At 42.6% G+C, this 22,364-nt stretch overlaps 1 protein-coding gene across 1 annotated transcript in view; it reads right to left on the bottom strand.

The window, feature by feature from the left end:
* Positions 1-5,023: 5,023 nt before the first annotated feature.
* Positions 5,024-22,364, bottom strand: part of LRBA (LPS responsive beige-like anchor protein) — a 730,439-nt gene continuing 713,098 nt past the window's right edge. Inside the window, 4 exon segments of the mRNA XM_041738215.1 lie at positions 5,024-6,209; positions 10,075-10,226; positions 14,405-14,601; positions 17,638-17,739. Of these exon segments, the coding sequence (XP_041594149.1) occupies positions 6,119-6,209; positions 10,075-10,226; positions 14,405-14,601; positions 17,638-17,739 (542 nt within the window). The 3' untranslated portion in view covers positions 5,024-6,118.

Raw genomic sequence — 22,364 nt, 5'->3', positions numbered from 1 at the left:
GTGCCCCGGGGGGACAAATCGCGGCCTGCATGTGAGGGGTCATCCGAGTGAAGATCCGGCCCCATGGGGGTTTGGGAAACCTCTGTGCAGCTCTTCTGTTCTCAGGGTCAAAATTAGTGCAGGCATGTCCTGCTGGGCTCCTCCGCCCCCGCGGGGAGGATGGCATGTCCTTGACCGCCGGTCATCGCCGGACTCCGGGAGGGCATCTGGGTCTCAGGCCGCGGGAGGGGAGCGGCCACGGGCTGCAGCCATCGGGGCGCCTGCGGGCCCGGCGACCGGCCGAGGGGCGTGCGCCGCGGACTTGGTAGCAGATTTGATCCAACCCCATGTCTCTCCACGACCATTTCAACATGCAGCCAATGTAAGCAGAATCTTTGAGAGGTCCTATTTTTTTTTTTTTTTTAATCTTGAAATCTAATGTGTGTTGACTTTTGTCCGCATCGCGGTTTGGAGGAGGCGCGCCTTGAGTGCCCTGCGGCCCTTGTGTCCCTGTGGCCCCTGCGGCTCCTGAGCCCCTCTGGCTCCTGCGCCCCCTGTGCCCCCTGCAGGTCCTGCAGCCCTTCCGGTCCTTGCGGCCCCTGCAGCTCCTGCGCCCCCTGCACCCCCTGCGGCTCCTGCGGCTCCTGTGCCCTCTGCGGCTCCTGTGCCTCCTGCGGCTCCTGCACCCCCTGCGGCTCCTGTGCCTCCTGAACCCCTTGCGGCTCCTGCGCCCCCTGCGGCCCCTGTAGCTCCTGCGGTCCCTGCGGCTCCTGTGCCCCCAGCACCCCCTGCAGCTCCTGCGGCCCCTGCGCCCCCTGCAGCTCCTGAAGCCCGTCCGGTCCCTGCGCCCCCTGCACCCCCTGCGGCTCCGCCCCCTGCGGCCCCTGTGCCCCCTGCACCCCCTGCGGCTCCGCCCCCTGCGGCCCCTGTGCCCCCTGCACCCCCTGCGGCTCCTGTGCCCCCTGCGGCCCCTGCAGCTCCTGTGCTCCCTGCGCCCCCTGCAGCTCCTGCGGCCCCTGTGCCCCCTGAGCCCCCTGCGCCCCCTGCACCCCCTGCAGCTCCTGAAGCCCGTCCGGCCCCTGTGCCCCCTGCGCCCCCTGCACCCCCTGCGGCTCCGCCCCCTGTGGCCCCTGTGCCCCCTGTAGCTCCTGTGCCCCCTGCACCCCCTGCGGCTCCTGTGCCCCCTGCGGCCCCTGCAGCTCTTGTGCTCCCTGCGCCCCCTGCAGCTCCTGCGGCCCCTGCGCCCCCTGAGCCTCTGAAGCCCGTCCGGTCCCTGCACCCCCTGCGGCCCCCGCCCCCTGTGGTTCCTGCGGCCCCCGCAGCTCCTGCAGCCCCCCCCGTCTCGTTCCTCCTGTTTTATTCTTTTTTGCACGTGAGGGGACGGCGACGTGGGAAGACCGCCTGTCTCGGCTCCCAGTGGGCCGGGCCGATTCCCAGTCACCGGCAGGCTGGGACGCTGACCTCCCCTGCCCTGCCGCGCCCCTTGGCCCTTGCGGGGGGAGGGGGTCGGCGTGGAGGGCCGGCGGGTCCCCGGAACCGCGTAGACTGTCTGCAGCGCTGGGGGCCGGGGCCGGGGCTGGGGCCGCGGTTAGTCCGTAGGAGGCGCGGACGTGGGACGTGAGCAGAGCCGAGGCCGAGCTCCTGGCAGGACGCGTGGCGGCCCCGCCCCGGGAGGCTCAGCCCAGGGCGCGGAGCTGGCGGAGCGCTTCGGTGTCGGAGCCATCCCACCTCCCTGAGCGGGACGCGAAGGTCCACGTTCCGCCCCCGGGAAGCCTCCGAAGGCCGCCGAGCCCCTCCAGACGTGCCAGAGCTGGGGGTGCTGAGCCTGGCCCGGGGAAGCGGCCCCCAGGTGGTCAGGGGCGCGGGCGGGGCCGGGGGCTCCCCTCGAGCAGTGCATCCAGCGGGAGGCCCGCGTGCGCAGCCTCGTCTCCAGGGGTTCCCACGGGGGGGGGGGGGCGCCTCCCTGAACCGCCGGGCCCGCCGCTCCGCACGCTGGGAGCCGCCTGCGGGGTTGCACCTGGGTGGGGAGGATGGAGTCGGGCCTGGGGAATGTCTTTCAAATTGTCCAAGTTCAGGGCTGCAAAGCAGCCAGCTGCTTCCTGCCAGGTATGAGGAAATAACAGCCCGCACAGCACTGCCCCCCCAAACTTTGGTTTTGGCAAGGAAAAATATTCCTGGACTTGAGACAGAAAAATAATTCACTTCATGTTTTTGGCTTATGACCGCCGAGGTCTCAGAATTCGTAAGAACATTCGCGCATCGCCTTCCCTTGCTGGAGAGCCGGCTGCGTCCAGGACAGCTTGCCTGAAGGCCAAGCCCCACTCGGCTTCCTTTGAAAAACGTGACGTCCCTTGGTTTGGGCAGTCTGCAGTTTTGGTTCATAGCACGGAGGGCTGGGAGTGATGTGTCGAGCTTGAGTTTTTAAAGTAGTTTTTTTTTTTTTTTTTTTTTTTAGATTTTATTTATTTATTCATGAGAGACATAGAGAGATCTAGAGGCAGAGACACAGGCGGAGGGAGAAGCAGGCTCCATGCAGGGAGCGCGATGTGGGACTTGATCCCGGGACTCCAGGATCACGCCCTGAGCCAAAGGCAGAGGCTCAACTGCTGAGCCACCCAGACATCCCTTTTTTTTTAATAAAGGTAGTTTTTTTTTTTTTTAAGATTTTTTTTTTAAGATTTTATTTATTCATGGGAGGAGGCTTGGGTTTTTAAATAGTGATGTTATGACTTTGGGGGACCCAAAAAGTGCACCATGGACTCAACTCTTCAAATCTATGTGGAAGAAAAATATAAAAGATATTTTCTTCATATATCTTAGAGGAAATAAAAGAGACAAAAAAATTTAACAGGTATTTTTTGCATTTTGTTATTGATTTGCTATTTTATGGTCTTTTCCTTCCATTTCACAGTGTAGGAAGTTTTTAAACTTGCTACAAAACTTTATACTACAAAAAAAGGGGAGTAGTTAGGCTGGTTGCTCTCCTAGTCGAAGAAGAAAACTCTTTCCTCAACAGTGGGGCAGAAGTAGCCAAGCAGAGGCACAGGAACACATGGTTCATGCAGATTTTGAGACTTACATCACATCCTTCTTCTTATTTGTTTCTGAACACACTTTGGCAGAATGTGAGGTCACGGGAGGATGTGACGCTGGGGGGCTGGCTGCTACTCTGTCTATAATGCACACCAGGAACTAGCCGAGCGTCTCCACCAAGCTCTGTGGTAGGCTCCTTTGTTCTGTGTGGCTCAGAAGGAATCTGTATCCTTGGTGTGCTGTGTTCTTTCACAGGGAGGGAGGGAGGGCAGTTTAGTGCAGTCAGAAGGTCCAAATCAGGCCCATGATTTGTATGGTCAGGAACTTTTGAAATCCCATTCAGCAAAAATTTGGTGGATACCTAGTGAAAATCTCTGCCCTAAAATCCCTGTCTTGATACATCTGTTGTATGTTATTTTAATTCAAATCTATTTGCTGAAAAGGGTGCAGAGTCGAAGTGCTGTCTGGCTGTATTTGGGATTCCTGGCCACCTGACAGCAAGGTGGGGGGCACCCCATGGCACCAGGTGTGTGCGGTCAGGGCTCCCCCCTCCCCCCAGCCCTCGGGCTCTGCTCTGCCGTTGGAGGTGGTGGAAGAGGGCAGCCCCAGGTTCTAAGCTACCTCACATCCGACACGCAGTGGCTCAGGGCTCCCGTTCAGGTCGGTTTTTTTTTCTGCTTTGAATCTTCTTGTCCTGTATGCTGATAAGTTTAACTAAAGTGTGATGTTATTTCAGGGGGCAAAATTATTCCTTTTATTGAATTAATGTATTAGAATATTTATTTATGGATGTTTGGTGGGTTCTGGGGAGACAGATTCTCATCCGAGAGTGAATCATCCATCAGTTTGGATCAGCGTGCTGTCAAGTTTTCATGTCCTGCATTCGCCAAGCCCGCGTGCTTCCTCCCAGAGATCCAGTGCTGTTTCTTAAATTACAGAGCCTTGAGGACTTGATTGGTGACATTTCAGTATGAATCAATACTATCAGGGAGGAAAATCTGAATTTCTTGAGGCAGCGCATTTTAAAACCAGCCGTAAATTACTGATATAAACCGAACACACCACGCTTGCAACCAGGTCCACTTACTGGATGTGCCGCCACTCCTCCTACCTGTGTGGCTCATCCAGTTTCATCCCAAGCCACCTCAGCTTTCACTTTTTTCCCCCTAATTGGTTTGAATTTATTTGAAATAATTTTTTTGAAAGTCATTAACATTGGTTTAAAATAAGTGAATGTTGAGTAAATCCTAGCAAATACAGTAAACAGATTCTGTCCTTAAGAAGCCCCTGGTGTTGACACAGCTATGTTTGTTTTATGAGTAAAGGAATACATACGTAACACATACGTAAGTAATACGTATTACTTATCTTGTTAACTTTCCATAGTTGTAAGTTTTAAAATCAATAAAGGCATTGGAAGCACCAATTTTCGTCGGCTCCAAGAAGAAGCTGCTTTATTCACTTTGCTTTAAGCTTATAAAAATGGGGTAATTGAAGTATCAAATGCTGGGCATAGGACTTAGGTATTCCTAATTTTCTTACCATTTTCCCTAAAGTTTCCAAAGTACAATATCAGAGAGGGTAACAGCAGTGAAGATGTTTAATTAATCTGCCAGAAACTTAGGTATTTCTTTGATCTAAGATATATGTTCTCACATTTGACTACTGTTTTTTCTTAACAGTTTGTAAAACAGTGGTGGATCTTAGCTCTAGGTATGGTGTTCTCTCATCAGTGTTAAGTCTTAATAAGAGGGAGCTGTCTGGCCAAAGGCGGCCCATGTTCCTGTTTTTAAGAGCGTCTCTTTGATCAGTTATTGTTCAAATTGTTTTATCGTTGTTTTAAATTAGAAGTGAAAAGATGTTTTGAAAAATTCAATTACAAGTGGCATTTTATTTTTCTGTCAAGTGTGTTTCATTCCAAATCTCTGCTTTTAGAGAAGAGCTGAATGTTGAAAAAATAGGGGGGAACCCATTTAGGTAAGTTGCAAGAGAAACAGGCATGGAATGCTGGTTTCAACTCGAAATTCACAACTTACAAAGAATTTATTTATGCAATACAGACCTTTTCTCAAATATTTTTCACAGAATTCCACACAGCAATCTACTAGAAAAGTAGAATTATACAACACCAAAATAACATGTTTCTTAGTACAAATTGCTACTCAAAGGAAGGTGAAGATACTTAGTAACAAACAGCAGGTAAGGTGGGTGTTGCTTCCCACATCATCTCGAAGCCTCTGCTCTTGGACTGGGTGGGGTGGGGGAAGGGAGCCCGGCCTACAGCTCTGCCTCAGTTACCCGGGCACAGTCAGACCTTAGGGGTGAGCTTTGGTACTTGCATTTACTTTAAAAGAAAAACAAAGGTTGTGAGCCCACGAGCCTTTCCATCATTTCATTTTGGTGTGCTATGAAGACAACATATCAGGAAAACGCTGTAAATAATAAACATTGTAAATACTTCACACTTGCTATAACATTAGATCCTTTATATTAACCACACAGTGAAATAAAATAACTTCCCCAAACCATAATTTTCTAGGCCTAAAGCATGCTTGAAGAATAATATTGATAGAAATAATTCATTGAGATGTTTTAAAATTACATTTACCATAATTTAAACATTACCATTTAAATCCCAGAAATTTCAGTGCTGAAGAAGCACAATTGCTTGGAAAAATACAGGACCCAGAGTACAGCATAAAATTCCCTATCCCAGTATTATTCCCATTTCCCTATTGTTAAAATCATGTATTTTTCAAGATTACAGATAAAGGGGAAGTGTTTTTTTCATAATATAGCTAGAATAAGTGGGTTTACTTGCTCCACTGTATGTTTCCATAATTGGTGAAAATAGACTTCTCATTATGACTAAAAATATAGATTTTTTTTTAAACTACAGAACCCAGCAGCCAATTTTCTGCTTTGCTGTTCTCCCCAAAAAAGTCAAGCAAAGTCTACAAAAATAGCAATTAACTTTAAAAAATATTTTGCTTCTTAGAGCAAATTTAAGTTACATTCAGATGTGATAGCTATTTCTAAGAGAAAGATGCTCCCAATTACTTCCCCTGCCTAGGCCGGGGGTGAGGCTGATGTGCAGCTGTCACCTTCAGTAGCGGGTTTGGTATTCATGATGCCACCGGTTGAAGTCATTATAAAACAGAACGATGCTTCCTGAGGCCATGCCAGAAATGATGCACCTGGGAGAAGCAGAGAGAATGAGGGGTTTACAAACCTGTTTATTTCCTAGGGATCAATCTGTTCTAAAGAAAGAACTGCCTTCTCCAAATCTACAAGGTAAATATAGAAGTTGACAGTCAAAGCTAGCAATTTTTGAGGACTACAGTTATGTTTTTTGATAATTAAAGTAAGCCACTGAGTGAGCTGAGAATACCACTGGCAGTACCCTCTGCCTGTGTCTCTGCCTCTTTCTTTCTCCCTGTGTCTCTCATGAATAAATAAATAAAATCTTTAAACAAAACCTCAATCAGTAACCTAATTCTACTCCTTGAGGAAGTAGAAAAAGAGCAAACTAAACCCCAAAGCAAACAGAAGGAAAGATATAATAGAGTATAGATAGAATAGAAGAGAGGAGAAAAATCAAGAGAACCAAAAAAGCTGGTTCTTTGAAAAGGTTAACAAAATTGACACACTTTTTAGCTAGATTTACTAAGAAAAAAGAAAACACTCAAACGACTAAAATTATAGAGCTGTTACTATCAATTTTACAGAAATAAGAGGATTATAAGGCAATACTAGGAACAATTATATGCCAACAGATCAAATGGAATAGATGAAATGGAAAAATTCTTGAAAAAAAAAAAAAGATCTTAAGAGTTACACACTCTATGGACTGAGCCAGCCAGGAGCCCTTGAAATGGAAAAATTCTTAAAAGCACACATTATACCTCTAAATCATGAAAAAACAGAAAATGTGAATAGGTTTATAACTACTAAGAGTGAATCAATAATCAAAAACCTCCCAATAAAAAGAGGCCCTGGACTAAATGGCCTCAGTGGTGAATTCTATTTAAGGAAGGATTAACACCAACTCTTTCTCTTCTAAAAACTAAAGGAGAACACTTTGTAAGTCATTCAATGAGGCCAGCATTATCCTGACCCCAAAGTCAGAGAAAGACACTACAAGAAATGGAAATTACAGACCAAATTCCCTTATGAATACTGATATAATAGTTTTGAACACATACTAGCAAATCTAATTCAGTCAAAGATTAAAAGGATTATACACATGACCAAGATGGGTTTATTCTTGGAGTGCAAGGATGGTTCAACATACAAAAAATCAATGTAATCTACCGCATTAACAGAACTGACAAAAACCTACCAATTGATGAAAAAGAGGCATCTCACAAAATTCAACATGGTTTTATGATTGATAATACTCAAACTAGCTAATATCATACTCAATGGTTGTCTTCTATTATCAGAAACAAGACAAAAATAATTTTACCAGTGTAATATGGTACTGGGAGTCCTAGCCAGAGCAATTAGGCAAGACAAAAAAACAACATCCAAATTGGAAAGAAATAAGTAAAATTATTTCTGTTACCCATGACATGATCTTATATGTAGGAAATCCTCAAGATTCCACAAAAAAACTATTAGAATTAATGAATTCAACAAACTTGCATGATATAAAGTCAACATACAAATAAGCTGTGTTTCTGTGCATGAACAATGAAAAAAATCTGAAAAGGAAATTAAGAACAATTCCATTCACAAAAGCAACAAAATAAATATAATACTCAAGAATAAATTTAACCAAGGAGGCAGAAGACTTGTGTATTATAAACTATAAAATGTTGCTGAAAGAGATTAAAGAAAACATAAATGGATGAAAAGAAACCCGTGTTCATGGACTGACAGATTTAATATTGTTAAAACGACAATACTAGCCAAAGCAATTAACAGATTTCAATCCAATCCCTATGAAAATCCCTTGTTTTTCTTCACAAAAATAGAAAAACCCATTTTAAGATTCATAATGGATTCTCAAGGAACCCCAAATAGCCAAAACAATCTTGAAAAAAAAAATCAGATGTAGATGTCTTATACCTTATGATTTCAAAACTTCCCACAAAGCTGTAGTAATCAAAACAATTTGGTAGTGGCATATGGACCAACAGAACAGAGAACCCAGAAATAAACTCACATATATGGTCAAGTGATTTTTAGTAAGAGTGAGAAGACCATCTAGTCGGAAAAGGATGGTCTTTTCAACAATTGGCATTGGGAAAACTGACACACACGTGCAAAAGAAAAAAACTGGACCCTTTCCTATCATATACGGACATTGATTCAAAGTGGATTAAAAACTAAACATAAGTGTTATAACTATAAAACTTATAGGGGGAAAGCTTCATGACATTCGATTTTGCAATGATTTCTTGGATATAGTGTAAGCATTCACAACAACGGTAAAAAAGACCATTAAAATTAAAAACTCTTGCACATTGAAGGACACTATTAGGAGTGGAAAGTCAGCACTAGTAATCAATAGGGAAATGCAAATCAAAACCACAGTAAAAGACTATTTCACACGCATTAGGATAGATACTATTTTTTTAAAAAAAACACAATCAGAGCATAACAGGTGTTGGTGAGGATATGCAGAAATCCGAACCCTTGTGCACTGCTGGTGGGGATGTAAAATGGTGCAGCCACTGTGGAGAACAGTTTGGTAGTTCCTCAAAAAGTTAAACCTAGAATTACCAAATGACTCAACCATTCCACTCCTGACTATGTACCCCAAGTAAGTGAAAACAGGAATCTAAACAGGTGTTTGTATGCAAATGTTCATAGCAACATTATTCACAATAGCCAAAAGGTGAAAACAACCAAAATGTCAACAGATGAACGGGTATACAAAGTGGCATGTTGTACTATTCAGCCTCAAGTAGGAATGGGTTTGACACATGCTACGACAGGGCAAATATTGTATGATTCCACTTATACGAAGTACACAGAAGAAACAAAATCATAAAGACAGACACCGGAACTGATGTGAGCTGAATAGAGGTTTAGGAGGGAAAATGTGAAGTGTGTTTAGTGAGTACAGAACTTCTCTTTGGGATGATGAAAAACTTTATTTAAAAAAAAAAAATTCTGGGGCAGCCCCGGTGGCTCAGCGGTTTAGCGCCGCCTTCAGCCCAGGGTGTGATCCTGGAGACCTGGGATCGAGTCCCACATTAGAGCCTACTTCTCCCTCTGCCTGTGTCTCTGCTTCTCTCTCTCCTCTCTGTGTATTCTCATGAATAAATAAATAAAATCTTAAAAAAAAATTCTGGAGATGGGCAGTAGTGATATTGTACAACAGTGAATGTACCTCATGCCACTGAATTGTACACCAAAAAAATGATGGTAAATTTTACGTATCTGTTAGCATGATAAATTAGAAACTAAAAGCAGCAACTGTATATTAAGAAATAGGATGCCGAAGACAATCTACCTAAAATTTACCACTTGGAAGTTTTTAGGAAATAAGGCAAATCCCTCCATAGAACCCTCATGGACAGAGATACAGGCATTTTATATTAAACATGTTTACAGCTCTTAAATTTTATTTTAAAGTAGTCTAAGAAATAAAAAGCTTTATGGCAATATAATTAGAGCCCTTGTTACTTCTATCTGACTGTTGCTGGAGAATTCAGCTTTTGTCCAAGAGCGGCTATGCCATCAAAAAGAAAAACACCCTTTAAGAAGAAACAACTCCGGGGATCCCTGGGTGGCGCAGCGGTTTGGCGCCTGCCTTTGGCCCAGGGCGCGATCCTGGAGACCCGGGATCGAATCCCATGTCGGGTTCCCGGTGCATGGAGCCTGCTTCTCCCTCTGCCTTTGTCTCTCCCTCTCTCTCTGTATGACTATCATAAATAAATAAAAATTAAAAAATATATTTAAAAAAAAAAAGAAGAAACAACTCCAATATTCACTGGCTATTTTGATTGCCCAGGTGATCCCCACAACCAAGTCTATCCATCAGTCCCTTTAAATAAATTCCCTCCCGTTTTTAACATCACCATCAGTAGACCATGACTTGTGTGTTACCTCTGGTCGTAAGACAGGGCCATGGCCCGGATTCCAGCATCGCAGCCCGGGTAGGCAAAGAGGTGCTTGAGGTCAGACACCTGCCAGACCATGAGCACGCCGCTGTCCCCTCCTGTGAGCAGGTACTGCCCATCTCGGCTCAGCTGGATGGCCTGTAAGACAGACACAGCAGTGATCAGCAGAGGGTGGCTCTAGGACAATGCTGGCTCCTGCTCCACGTCCCTCCACCGTGCAGCGCTGTGGTGCAGCGGGGGAGTGTGTGCAGGTGCTCCAGAGGAGTTTTTAGGAAATCAGGAGTTACAGGAAACTTCTGCCCTTTCTCAAAAATCAAATGGATAAAGTTAGGCAGTGTTTGAGGTTTTCTTTTTCTTTTCCTTTTTTTTTAATTTTTGCTTTTTAAAGATGAGGTGGCAAAGTCTTCCAGTTCTGTAAGTACTATCTAAATGGGTGTGTGCTGGGGACTGGGGCCCACACTCTGGAATGAGAAGCCTCCTGGCATCTCTAGTACTGTGGGGGTGCAAGGCCCATTTTGTACCAAGGCTGTGCTAGCTGCCCACACATCCCCAATAAAACCACCGCTGCCTTTGGGGCTGTGGCCCCCGTGAGAGAAGGCCCGCATGCTTTGTGCCTTTACTAGGCCTGCTGGACTTTTACAGCAGTTAGGGTACAGCTTGATAGGTAGAGAACCACCTTCCAGGGTAATTAAACCCCAGGTGAAGCATGGCCTTCCTGCCCCCGGACCGACAGCTTCCTGCCGGTACTGAATGGGAAGTACAGACATGGAATTTGTTCTTCAGTCCCGTAGATGGGGCCAAATGCAGACGACTGATTTTTTATGTGACTTTTTACATTTCTTAATGGTTGGAAAAAAATAATATGCCATGACATGTGAAAATTACATGAATTGCAAATTTCAGTGCCTGTAAATAAGGGTTACTGGAACATAACCACACCCATTCGTTTACGGCCACTCTCACAAGTGACAACAACAGAATACGGAGCCTGCAAAGTCTAAAATATTTTTTATCCTTTTCTAGAGAAAGCGTAAACACCTGTAATCCTATGTCTACCTGGACAGTGAATATGGGAAGACACTGTGCTAACAAGCTGGAAAGAAAAAAAAATCTAACTTCTGAAAATATATTTGCACTGTTCTGCACTTTTAGCATAGCTGCCCTAAGTCTGTAAGCTAGCCCTTTGCAAAATTTCTAAAAAAGAATCACAGAAAACCAAGGACTGTTTCACAGCCCTTCTATTCACATTTACATAGATGACAACTTTTACTGGTCTCTTAGGTGTAGCTTATCCTCAATACAAAAATACATCTAGGAAATAAAAACCCATGTACAGAAGATAGTTATATGTAAGAAGTATTTTCTAAATCTTAATACAAGTAGTAAGGTTTTTCAGTATAAGTAAAAATCAATATTCTTTTCCCCCCATTCACTTCACAGATGGTGATCTCTAAGGGATATCATGGAACCGCGGTACAAACCAGGGCAAACTATTATTTGCTATGCTTACAAAATTCAGCTAATGAAAATCCATTAACCTTATGATTGTGGTTCACTTGAGTTTTATACTTGAGGCTGGATATGTGCTATATTAAAACATAAATTAAAACTATTAATCTTTAACTCTTTGTTCTAATAAAGAATCTCTAATCCTAGTTCTGTCTGGAATGAAATAAAGCCTGGATTTTTAGGATTATGCATTTATCGGCATCCAAAACATTTTAATAAGCCAGGTGCCTGCCAAAGTGAAAAAGTATTTTGTTGGCCTTTCTCATGAGGAACCTGTCAGGTTCCCCTGGAGTAAGAGCCAAGGTAACATTTACAGAGGGGACCAGGTCTTCTACCCAAACCGGCACTCAGAGAGTTCTTAACTCTAGCCCACATCCTCAGTATCCAGGTTGGGTTGAGACTAGAGATTTTAAGAGGGCCCCAGGGTCATGGAAATGTCCTCCTCTGAAATCCCGAGTGCCTGGGCCAATGCCCCCAGCTGCACTGGTTTCTATGGCCACAGCAGTCTGCTGGGCATGATCACGGCCTAAAACACAGCTTTCCCAGAAAAAGAAAATAAATGAGTTCCTATGGGTGAAATGGTGGTTATCCTTTGTTTAGGATAAAACAACTTTGCTGCTCTGTACAGGCTGCCCACTTAATTTAAGTTACTCATTAAGACATCTAAACACTGCCTAGTTGATGTGCTATGATACGTTAACCAAATGCCACTGAACAATCTGGCATCTAAATAAAAACAGGTGGGAAGCCTTGATTAGTGCAGAGGTTCCCCAGGCTGCCTGCCTGCAGGGTTCTGGGTATTTCAAAGAAACTTAATTTCTGGTCTGAGCTGATGACTAATTTGTTTCCACGGTCTCCTTTCCTTACACAGGCTCAGGCTGCACGACGGAACTGGAGATTTTTGCTCTGTGATGTCTCTTATTCTTCCTCCCCCTTCTTTTCCTCCCCCATCCTGCTCCGCTCTCCCCCTCCCCCTGGGCAGTTAGCTGTGAAAGTGTCAGTCTCTGGAGCCACAGGCAGGTAGTGCTCCTTTTAGGCAAGCTTGTTTTAATCACACAGTTGCCACTTGCAAGTTAGTATGATAAAGTGCAGGAGTGCTGGGAAAAAGGCAACGGATTGTTTAAGCCTAAAATCCAGTGGGAAATATTAAAGGGGGAAAAAAAAAACAATGGCTATAGGGCAGAGAGGAAAAGCATGTGTGTATGAACAGTCTGCAGAAAGCCTCCTTACCATTGCCTCAAGGAACTTCCCAGAGCCTTCGGTACTAACTGAAATGCCACAGATATTGTTTTAGCCAGCAAGGGATTTCAAATTATTTTACAGATTTATTAGTGTTGCTGACAATATAATTGTAACTCAAAGTGACAGATTATCAACATTATTATTGTAAAGAAAAGAAGAAAGGAAAATCCTCTGATGTGTACTTGGTTTAAATGAAGTATTATGGGAAGGAAGGGAAAAATAAAAGTATAAGTGTACGCTTTTGTGGTAGAGGCAGTCAAAATACAATGAAGAAAACTCACAGAGCAAAATGGAGATGACAATGAATTAAGAAATCAATGCTAAGATACAGAAGGACCAAGTGCCTTTCACTTCATCAATGTAGTCTATACTTAGGGTTGTTGTTTCTTAATACTTCCTTGCCCCAGCTATTTGTTTACTTGAAAGAAGCGGGGGGGGGGGGGGGGTAGTGGTGGTATCAGGCTACATCTGGGAAACTGGGAGAATTTATGTCATCTAAGCTGCCCCAGGTTAGGAAGAACAACGAATATAATGTCCAGAGCTAGCTTCAAGCCACACTCGGAGGGCAGAGGCCTCTATGACCCTCTTCGCACCTCCAACATGTCCACACAGTTCACATGTACCTCCAACCTTATCCTGGGAAATGATAGGAACACCACAGCTTCATTTTATCTTAACCTGCCCCAGAAGCCTGGGAGTGAGGAAAGAAGGGCCTTGAAAAAATAGCCTCTCCAAAGAGCAGTCCTTATTGTTTTCTTCAATCTCTAATACTTTTGGAGTCATGTCCTGAAAGTGAAGCAAGAGTCCAGAAGGTGGGCAGCCCGGGTGGCTCAGCGGTTTAGCGCCACCTTCAGCCCAGGGCCTGATCCTGGAGACCCGGGTTCAAGTCCCACTTCGGGCTCCCTGCATGGAGCCTGCTTTTCCCTCTGCCTGTGTCTCTGCCTCTCTCTCTCTCTCTCTCTCTCTCTGTGCCTCTCATGAATAAATAAAATTAAAAAAAAAAAAGAGTCCAGAAGGTCCACTAGCATTACCATTCCTTGTTTATCAAAAGGGAAAAAATGCCCAATTCACATCATAATTGGAAGTCCAACTCCCCTGACTTGGTAAGTGTTGGTCTTGTTATTCAAGAAGTCTGAAATGAGATACTAATCCTGAATAGTCATAATCCCTACCACTCCCACCAGCAACCTATTCAAGTGTGAACAGGAGCCAGTTTTAGGTGTAGTCTATTGTGCTATTTTAGCTCTGATACTCAGAAAACACAGATTAAAAAAAAAAGAAAAAGCTGAACAACTGAAAGCCACCCAGGTTGGCTTCACAGGGCCTCAGGGAAACCTGTTGAAGGTTTTCAGCCCTGGCTTCGCTGAGCGCTGTCACGTAGAGTGCTCTGGCTCAGCCGGGACGCGTGGTCTGTGAAATGCACGGGCCTTGTCCAAGTGCCACTTGATGACTTTCTTCCAGCGTGGAAAGGCCCTCCATGCCAAAAAAAGTGAAGCCTCTTCCTCCTCACTCGCCACACTGAGAGGTCAAGGTCTAGGATGGAGGAAAGTCTGCAGCGTACTCACCCTTATGTTATCATCTGTTTCCATAGTGGCCTGGAGTTTCCCATTCACACTGAATGTACAGAAGCAGCCATTTTCGTAGAATATGACACAATGACCCTCTCTTGAAGCCTGAATGAGTTTTGGTCTCAGGCAGTTTTCAGGACCCTCCAAAGTCCTTAACAAGTCTCCATTCATGGAATGTATGAGACAAGGCCCTTCTGAGAAAAGAGAAACAAGAGACGAAACTTTTTTAATGGTGACAAATGTGAAATGAATCTTGAGCACACATCAAACAGGATCAAACAGTTGAAGCTAAACATTTTCTCTCTTATATATGTTATTTTACAAAATGTCCTCTGCATGCTGGCCAGGTCTCACCTTCTACTTGGGAAAGGAGAAAGCCGGGTCACATACATTCAGGTTCACTTCTCCTCAAGAGCCAGGGAGCTACTTTATGAAATTCATTATGCCAAGAGATGACAGAAACAGGACACATTCAGAAAGGAACAGGACAAATTTCAAATCCTAGAGGAGCTTCCAGGAAGGCCGGGCCACAGTTAAACACAGGTTGCTGTCAAGCTCACCGTGAAGCTCTGGCACATGTCACAGGGGCCCAACAGCAGTGGCTGTGCTGTGGGCCGGTGTGGGGAGAGCTCAGGAGGGCAGCTTTGCGAGCCCCGAGCCTTCTTCCCTCCACTGCTCACTACCCCCACCCCCGGAATAAATTCACCCAGAGATCCTTCTGCAAATGAGTACACTTGCCTGCTGCCCCTAAAGCGAGCAGCACCCACCAGGCTGAGCTGCCCGAGGAGGATGGGAGCTACTGATCAGTACACGCATATCCAAGCATTCTCGTTGTTACTGAATGCCTGCTACATGTAAAGAAGGAGTGGGTAACCAAAACCACCTGTGTGATGAGTAAGTTCTAAGACATGTCTGAGTCAGACAAGAGGGGTAAAGCATATAAGGCCTGCTGATCTCCAGGCTGAATTCCTCAGGCCTACGGGGACTCGTGACCTGACCCCACGAGACTACTAAAAGCATATGCCCTTTTAAAGAAAAAAGCAGAAAACCTGCTTTTTTCTTGACCACTCTGGGAGTACCTAAGTTTTCCCAACATAAATCCATACCCCCAGCCTCTGTGTCGCTTAGTGCCAGCATGCATGGATATCCACTGTCTTTATCACCTTTAAATGACATCAGTTCCTCAACACAGTTCAAACTTCAAGTTTCACAGATATTGCACAAAGTTCACATTTTGTGACTAGCTCTTCAGTCCACAAACGACTGTGCAAATAACAGGTGTGCATCCTGAGTGACCGACACATCATCTCCTTCAGAGTCTGTCAGTGAGTGGTCACTGATGGTCTGTTACTCAGTTCATGCACACAGAGCAAACTGTAAGGTTGTGGTGCTTCCTCATCCCCAGGGAGAAACCCATGTGACATTTTACAAAAATGGATCACCAAGAGACTACTGGCCAAAAGATGAACTCTCAGTAAGGAAATGAAAAGTGATAAAGCTGTGAGGGAACTTTGTACTGAATATAAATGGGGTTACAGGAGAAAGAACAGATTCTGGAAATGTTGACATTGCTCAGAGACTGGAGATCAGTGAAGGTGAACTTACTGACACAGATTAGAAAAGGGGTTGAACAAAAATGATGATGTCCCAGAAGAAGTGATGCCAACAAGAACCTTCACTTTTTAAAGGACCCAGGGGAATATTTCATACTGTTGAATGCACAGCAGATAAAATGTTGGAACCTGACCAAAACTTAGGAGCATGACAACTGGTCAAGGCACAGAAATGTTCTCACTCTTTATCATACGTTATACAAACAGAAGCAGGCAAGCACTTTCAAGTACTCTGGGTATGTCCCCACAAGGAAAACACTTTAATTTTCAGTGTTCCTAATATTTTAAATTATAGTGTTCTATATGTAAATGTGAGTTTTACTGGTTTTTTTTATGCCCGTGTGTGTGTGTGTGTATGTGTGTGTTTAACTGTAAGAAAAATTTTAATGTATTGACAAAAGATTTTAAAAGCCATGAAACAACCCCAAATTTTCCCATTCATTGCTAAGATTAGTCTACATGGTTTCAGCTTGCACGGTCATTTTTATGGTCCTGCACTGCCACTCAAAGCAAGGATGACTTTTAATATGATACGTTCATTTTATATGTCTAATTTTTTTAATTAAGGTTTTATTTTTAATCTCTATACCCAGCATGGGGCTCAAACTTACAACCCTAGGATCCCAAGTCACACGCTCCATTGACTGAGCCAGCCAGGTGCCCCTTTGTCTAGTGTGGATCCTATACAGGCTAAGAACTTATATTTGTTCCAGATATATGAAATTACTGGGTATAAGAAGGAAAAAAATCTAGTAGGTATAGAATTTTTGTGAACATTGTTTCACTGCTTTGACCAACTAAATTTTTAAACACAATCCTTTGAATATTTAATGTCTTGTTAGCTAGACTAAGTATTATAGTTCGAGACACAGATAAGGTGAGTCAAATACTCAATGCATCCCTATCAGATAACCTTCAAAGACATAGGATTACAGTATTTTTTTGTGCGTTCAGACTCAGCCCAGGGAGGAGACAGAGAGATGGATAAACTATTGCAGTGGAATAAGCAATGAATTAGAAACAGCTCTGTTCCAGGTCAGATCCTGATTTGTTGCGTGTGCTCTTTGAAAGCTTGCTTAGTATCTTTGGCCTGAATATACGATGATGGTGCAAGGGCAAACATCCAGGAAACCAGCTTAAGTTTCTTTCCACTCCATTCTCAATGCCATCCTGGCTCCTGCCTGGTTCTGAGATTTGGAAGTTAAAACAGACCAGGTCGAGTTTCCATCCAGGTGTGAGATGAAACCTAGCCCAGAGTCCAGAAGAATAAACAGACAGACAAAGATGTTCCTTGTTCCTGCCTCCCTCTTTAGAGCAATGTAGTGAAACACAATTTTCTGCAATGATGTTGATGTTCTGTATTTATGCTGTTCAGTACAGTAGCCATGTGAATAGTGAACACCTGCAAAGTGGCTAGTACCACCAAGGAACTGAATTTTAAATTTTATGTAGTTAACTTACATGTTTTAGTTAATTTATTAAACAGTCCTACGTGGCCAATAGCTACTATAATGGACAGTACAGCTTAGAGAAAAAAGTACCAAATCTATCTTTGGCAATTTGTTACTGGAAGACACCAAAAAATGCATACATTTTATGAAGGTACCACAGATTTACCTTTGGAACCACTTAACACCAGGCCTAGCTCAGCGCAGACGGCAGCACAAGTGATCTCATAGTCGTGGCCTGTCAAGATGGCCCGAGGAGTGGTGGTCTCACCTTTAGGAAGGAACAGATTAGAAACAAATCAATTCAAGTTCATGCAGGGGGATTATCTCTCTCAGTTCCCTCTACTTAGATTAAATAACTAACAACTTGTTCCTAATCCCTATAATGCCTGAATCTTTAATTCATAGTTTGGAAATCTGTCTAGAAATCCTATTTTAGAACTAGATCCAAAATGTATGCTAGAGTATGAAGACCAGTTGCCAAATTTCAAATCCTTACATGATTATCAAGCAACAGTGGTTGAAAACAGTAAAATAAGACAAAAATCTGCCTTGTAGAATGCCTCAGATACTTCCCAAATATTAATATAAGCCACTCAATTAGATGATTTATAGATGGATGATTATAAAAGTAGTGACTCTAGCTTGATTCACATTTCAAGGAAGGTAGCCCCCCTCTTCCATGGGCCACTGAGATCCCTATTGTAGTGAAGACAGTCTGAACTAGGACACGGTATCTCAAAGTAGCCCCTCTCTTCAGTGCCTATTTACTAGTCTTAAGTATTTTCCTGGTATATAAACCTCACAGAGTGTATTTCTCTGTGGTTCAAAGAATAGAGGGGAAATAAATTCTTACACGTAGTTCTGATTGTGACTGAAAACTAGAGGAGGAAAGTGAGGAAGGGCTAACAGAGAATGAGTATCCAGACAATGGAAGATGTTTCCAGACATTTTCACAAGTAGAAGTCATCCTGCATTTCAGTCCCAAAATAAAAAGAAAAAAACTGGCTGGTTAATAAGGAACCCACACCACCAACAGGCCCAGCTCAGATAAGAAGACAGTAATGGGCTTCATTTGTGGCTTGATTCATGCCAAGTGGCAAGGATAAGCTGAATTCCATATTTAGCCTAAGGAATACTATTTTCAGACCACACTAGCCCTCCACTTTTATAGTCTCTAAAAACAAAGACACAGAAAGCCCTTATAAATGGGACTGGAGAGCAGTGTTCCATTAGCATGCTTAGATTTCCTTGATTTGAATTGGTTTCACAGGAATATTGATAAATGATACTGTATAATCCAAAAGGGGCAAATGTGCCCAGAAAATGCTCTCTAGCACCAGCTGTGGAACTCAGTAGAAAAGAACAACTTGTTATCCTATCAGGTAGGTTAGACAAAATCTGCCAGAAACCTACCGTCCTTGGAAAGGCAAATACTGGCTGTCGAAAAATTAAACTAGGCTCCAGAGCAGTGGTTTTTCTGATGGGTCAGTAGATTCTCTGAAATTTCATGCAAAATATATGTACATGCCTGTTTTTCTGGGAGGATAGTGAGGGGAAGAAGGAAAATAGTTTTTACTGAATGCACAGAGATCCATGACCAAAAACAGGGGAGGGCCTCTCCGATGGAGACAGAGGCCACACCAGCTGGAGCCTACAATTACTTCATGTCTAGCTATTGCAAAGAATTATCACAATGCATTTATTGTGGCACATGATGCATAGCTGTGTCCCTACAGAATCCTTCATGACTTTTGGTGACTCTAAGTATTTCTGCATGAGATTTAAGTAGAGGAGCATCATAGCAAACTTTGCACCACACTGGTTGTGCCACATGCAGTGAGACACTGGGACTGGCCTACATACTTGGTGACAGAGGGAGACATCAGATGACACATTAAAGGCAAGGGGTTAAGTGGAACAAGGGGCTTGGTGTCTTTTGATTCAAAGATTTTAAACTTTGTGGGAAACCCACCTTAATTAAAAAACTCACTTGACAGTTTGCTAACCAGAAAGAATTTAAGAACTAGGGCTTTTTTCCTTAAAAAGCACACCAATTTGGGAATTTTTAAAGAAAAGCAAATAATGTAAGCCAACCTGAACTACTTAACTTTCTGTTAGAGATAGGCTTTGCCACAAAAAGTAGAAATAAAAAAAAAAAAGTTACCTAGAGTTAGGTAACCATGATTCATGGTTTTCCCCGTTCCCAAGACACTACATTCTACAAAATACTTTATGTTATTTTTTAAATTAATGTTTAAATCCATGTATTGGCCACTTTTTAAAATCAAGAATTAAAATCATTAAGATCTAAAGAATACATTTTCAATGTGATTATTCCTTTTTTGTTTTCCTAAGTTACCATTTTATGGGGGGGGGGGGTGAGACTTGTGTTTTAACTTAAGTTGTCTTGGAATTCCTTGGTGGGAAATATAAGTGTGAAGGAAAACTGATGGCAACTGAAAGCAATCTAAAGTGTTGTCACTTAAGCATGTCAGTGCTAACTTTTTGTTTTCTAGATCTAAAATTTTTTTCTCAGGGAATAGGAAAGAAGTAAAAAACAAATTGCTAATTATATTTCTTTAGCATAAGAGTCGAAATACTGAGAATTTTCTAGGACTATAGGAAGCCTCATGATAAGCCCCACAAAGTGGGTTAAGGTAAAAGCATTCTTTTTTGTAAACTCCTAATTAACATTTTTTTGTAAGCTTTACTTATGAAATGTGAATTTCCAGTGATCCACACTGTACCAATCATTTCTCCCTCCACAAGTCAGAAGACATATACATACTGAAAAATATTTTTCTTTTCCTAGGGCCTGATCTCTAAATAAAGAATTGTTCAGTGCTAGGACTTTGGCTTCAAAGTTTGGCAAAATGTTCTCTAACCCAGGAAGCAGGTTAGACAGCTCAGGAAATATAGAAGGAAAAAAAAGGAAAGGAAAAGAAAAACAACAAATTAAAAACATAAGGGTAAACTTATGACCACTGGGTTGTTCTCAGGTAACTGGTTTCACAAACACTCACTGGATTTCCACTAAGACTTCATGCTATTTAACATTCCCTCCCCTCTAGAAATGCACATTGATAGCCTCTAAAAATCCACGGACAATATAGGGAAGGATATGAAATACTTGTTTACTTAAAGAAAGCTGTTTCCAGTCTTATCTAAAGACTGAACTGGGTATTATTCCCTTTACTATCTGTTATGTGGATTGAGTATGCTTTACATTTTCTCATCAAAAAAATCTGTTCACAGTAAATACTTGTTGGAGTTTTGTAAGTTCCAATAAACCAAATGTTTTAAATATTAAAATTTCACTACAGCAAATAGAATTATATGATAGGGGATTTAAATCCAACAAGTCCAAACTGTTTAAATTCCACAGATATTTTGGGGACCACTTGGAATAAAATTACTAAGGGTAGAGGGGAAAGTCAGAGGCAGAACACAGCCTATATATGTGGCTCACAGAATGTATTTATTTCTCTGTAGTTACACATAATCCCGGATCACAGTGCACAGCAATAACCTCCTACAGAAAGGAAAGGAAAAGCTGCTTTGTACCTGTGTATATTTGTCTTTAAAGTCCAGAAACAAAATCTAGGAACCATGTAACTCACTACCATTGTAGCACTCACATCCCAACCTCATGCCAACCCTGAGAGTTAATACTTGGGGAGGTTGGCAGGGGAGATCAGCTCAAATAAAACAATACTGGCCATACATTACTTTTTCAAAGGCCCCAAAGCTATCATCTTTTTCACTGAAGTCCTTAAAACGAATAAAGAACAGGAAAAAAAAGTACTCTGAAAAATATCAGGTTAATTCTTTGATAAAAATTTGCAGGAGTTAATGGATACAAGAAGTCATTACTTTTGCTTTCTGAGATAGTAGGATCTACCAATAGCTAGATCATAAAGCAGAACAGATTCCTTTAAGAACCTTTTAAAGTCTTACTGCTTGAAAAATTGTCATGGCTTTCAATAAAGCTGGGAGAAAAATTTATCTTGTTGCTAGTTTAAGGGGCTACACTTCAAACTCCTCTTAAAGAAAAATAAAAAGAGAAAGAGGATAGACTTCTTGGACTGCTTTGAAAAGCTTGAGCAATTACTTCAAAGGAAAGGGTGTCTTTGTCCGGAGAGCAGGTTTATGACTACTGATGCAAATCCTAACCAAAGACTGAAAAGGATACTCAGTGCATCTTTATGGATGGCCTTAAAGGAAGATGAACAAGTCAAAGGAGATTAAAGACAGCCCAAATCCTGCCAAGAATACCAGGACACACCAGTTTTTACAGATGTGCTTTTCACAGTACATGATACTGGAAATATCAGTTCTAATTTACAGACACTGTTCTAACAACCCAACTTGCATTTAAGCAGCATAAGATCTCCATAATTCCCATTTAGCATTTATATTGGATCTATATTTTAAAATATTAGGTGACATGTTTTACACCATTAGGCAAAATAACAAATGTTTTTATTAAATGTGTTTCTTTTGGTGCCCTCATAACTAAGTATATTTCTCCATCAAGTGGACCCTGAAACACTTGCAGTTATACCTCAAAGAAGAGAAAATAGTAATTTCTCTAGCACCCTGTTCATAACTATTCAATGAGAAAAATATTTCAAAAGATAAGCCTCCATTAAAACAAGACGGATTAATAATCCAGGTAAAAACAGAGCAGACATGTTTTTCTGGCAAACTTTTGACTTACATTTTTAAAAATAAAGTTCTTGGTATTTTTGGCATCATTTCCTCAGTCCTATGAAAATTAAATTGCTTTAAAATGTACTGTGAAGTTCTCCATAACAGTTTAAATATATTATTAGCAGAGAATCCCCCTTCATTCATTCCTCATTTTTTAAATACCACTTATCATGAAACAAA

This window comes from Vulpes lagopus, chromosome 23 (assembly GCF_018345385.1).
Source record: "Vulpes lagopus strain Blue_001 chromosome 23, ASM1834538v1, whole genome shotgun sequence".
In the NCBI taxonomy this organism is placed as follows: domain Eukaryota; kingdom Metazoa; phylum Chordata; class Mammalia; order Carnivora; family Canidae; genus Vulpes; species Vulpes lagopus.
This window is presented reverse-complemented; position numbering and strand designations above follow the sequence as displayed.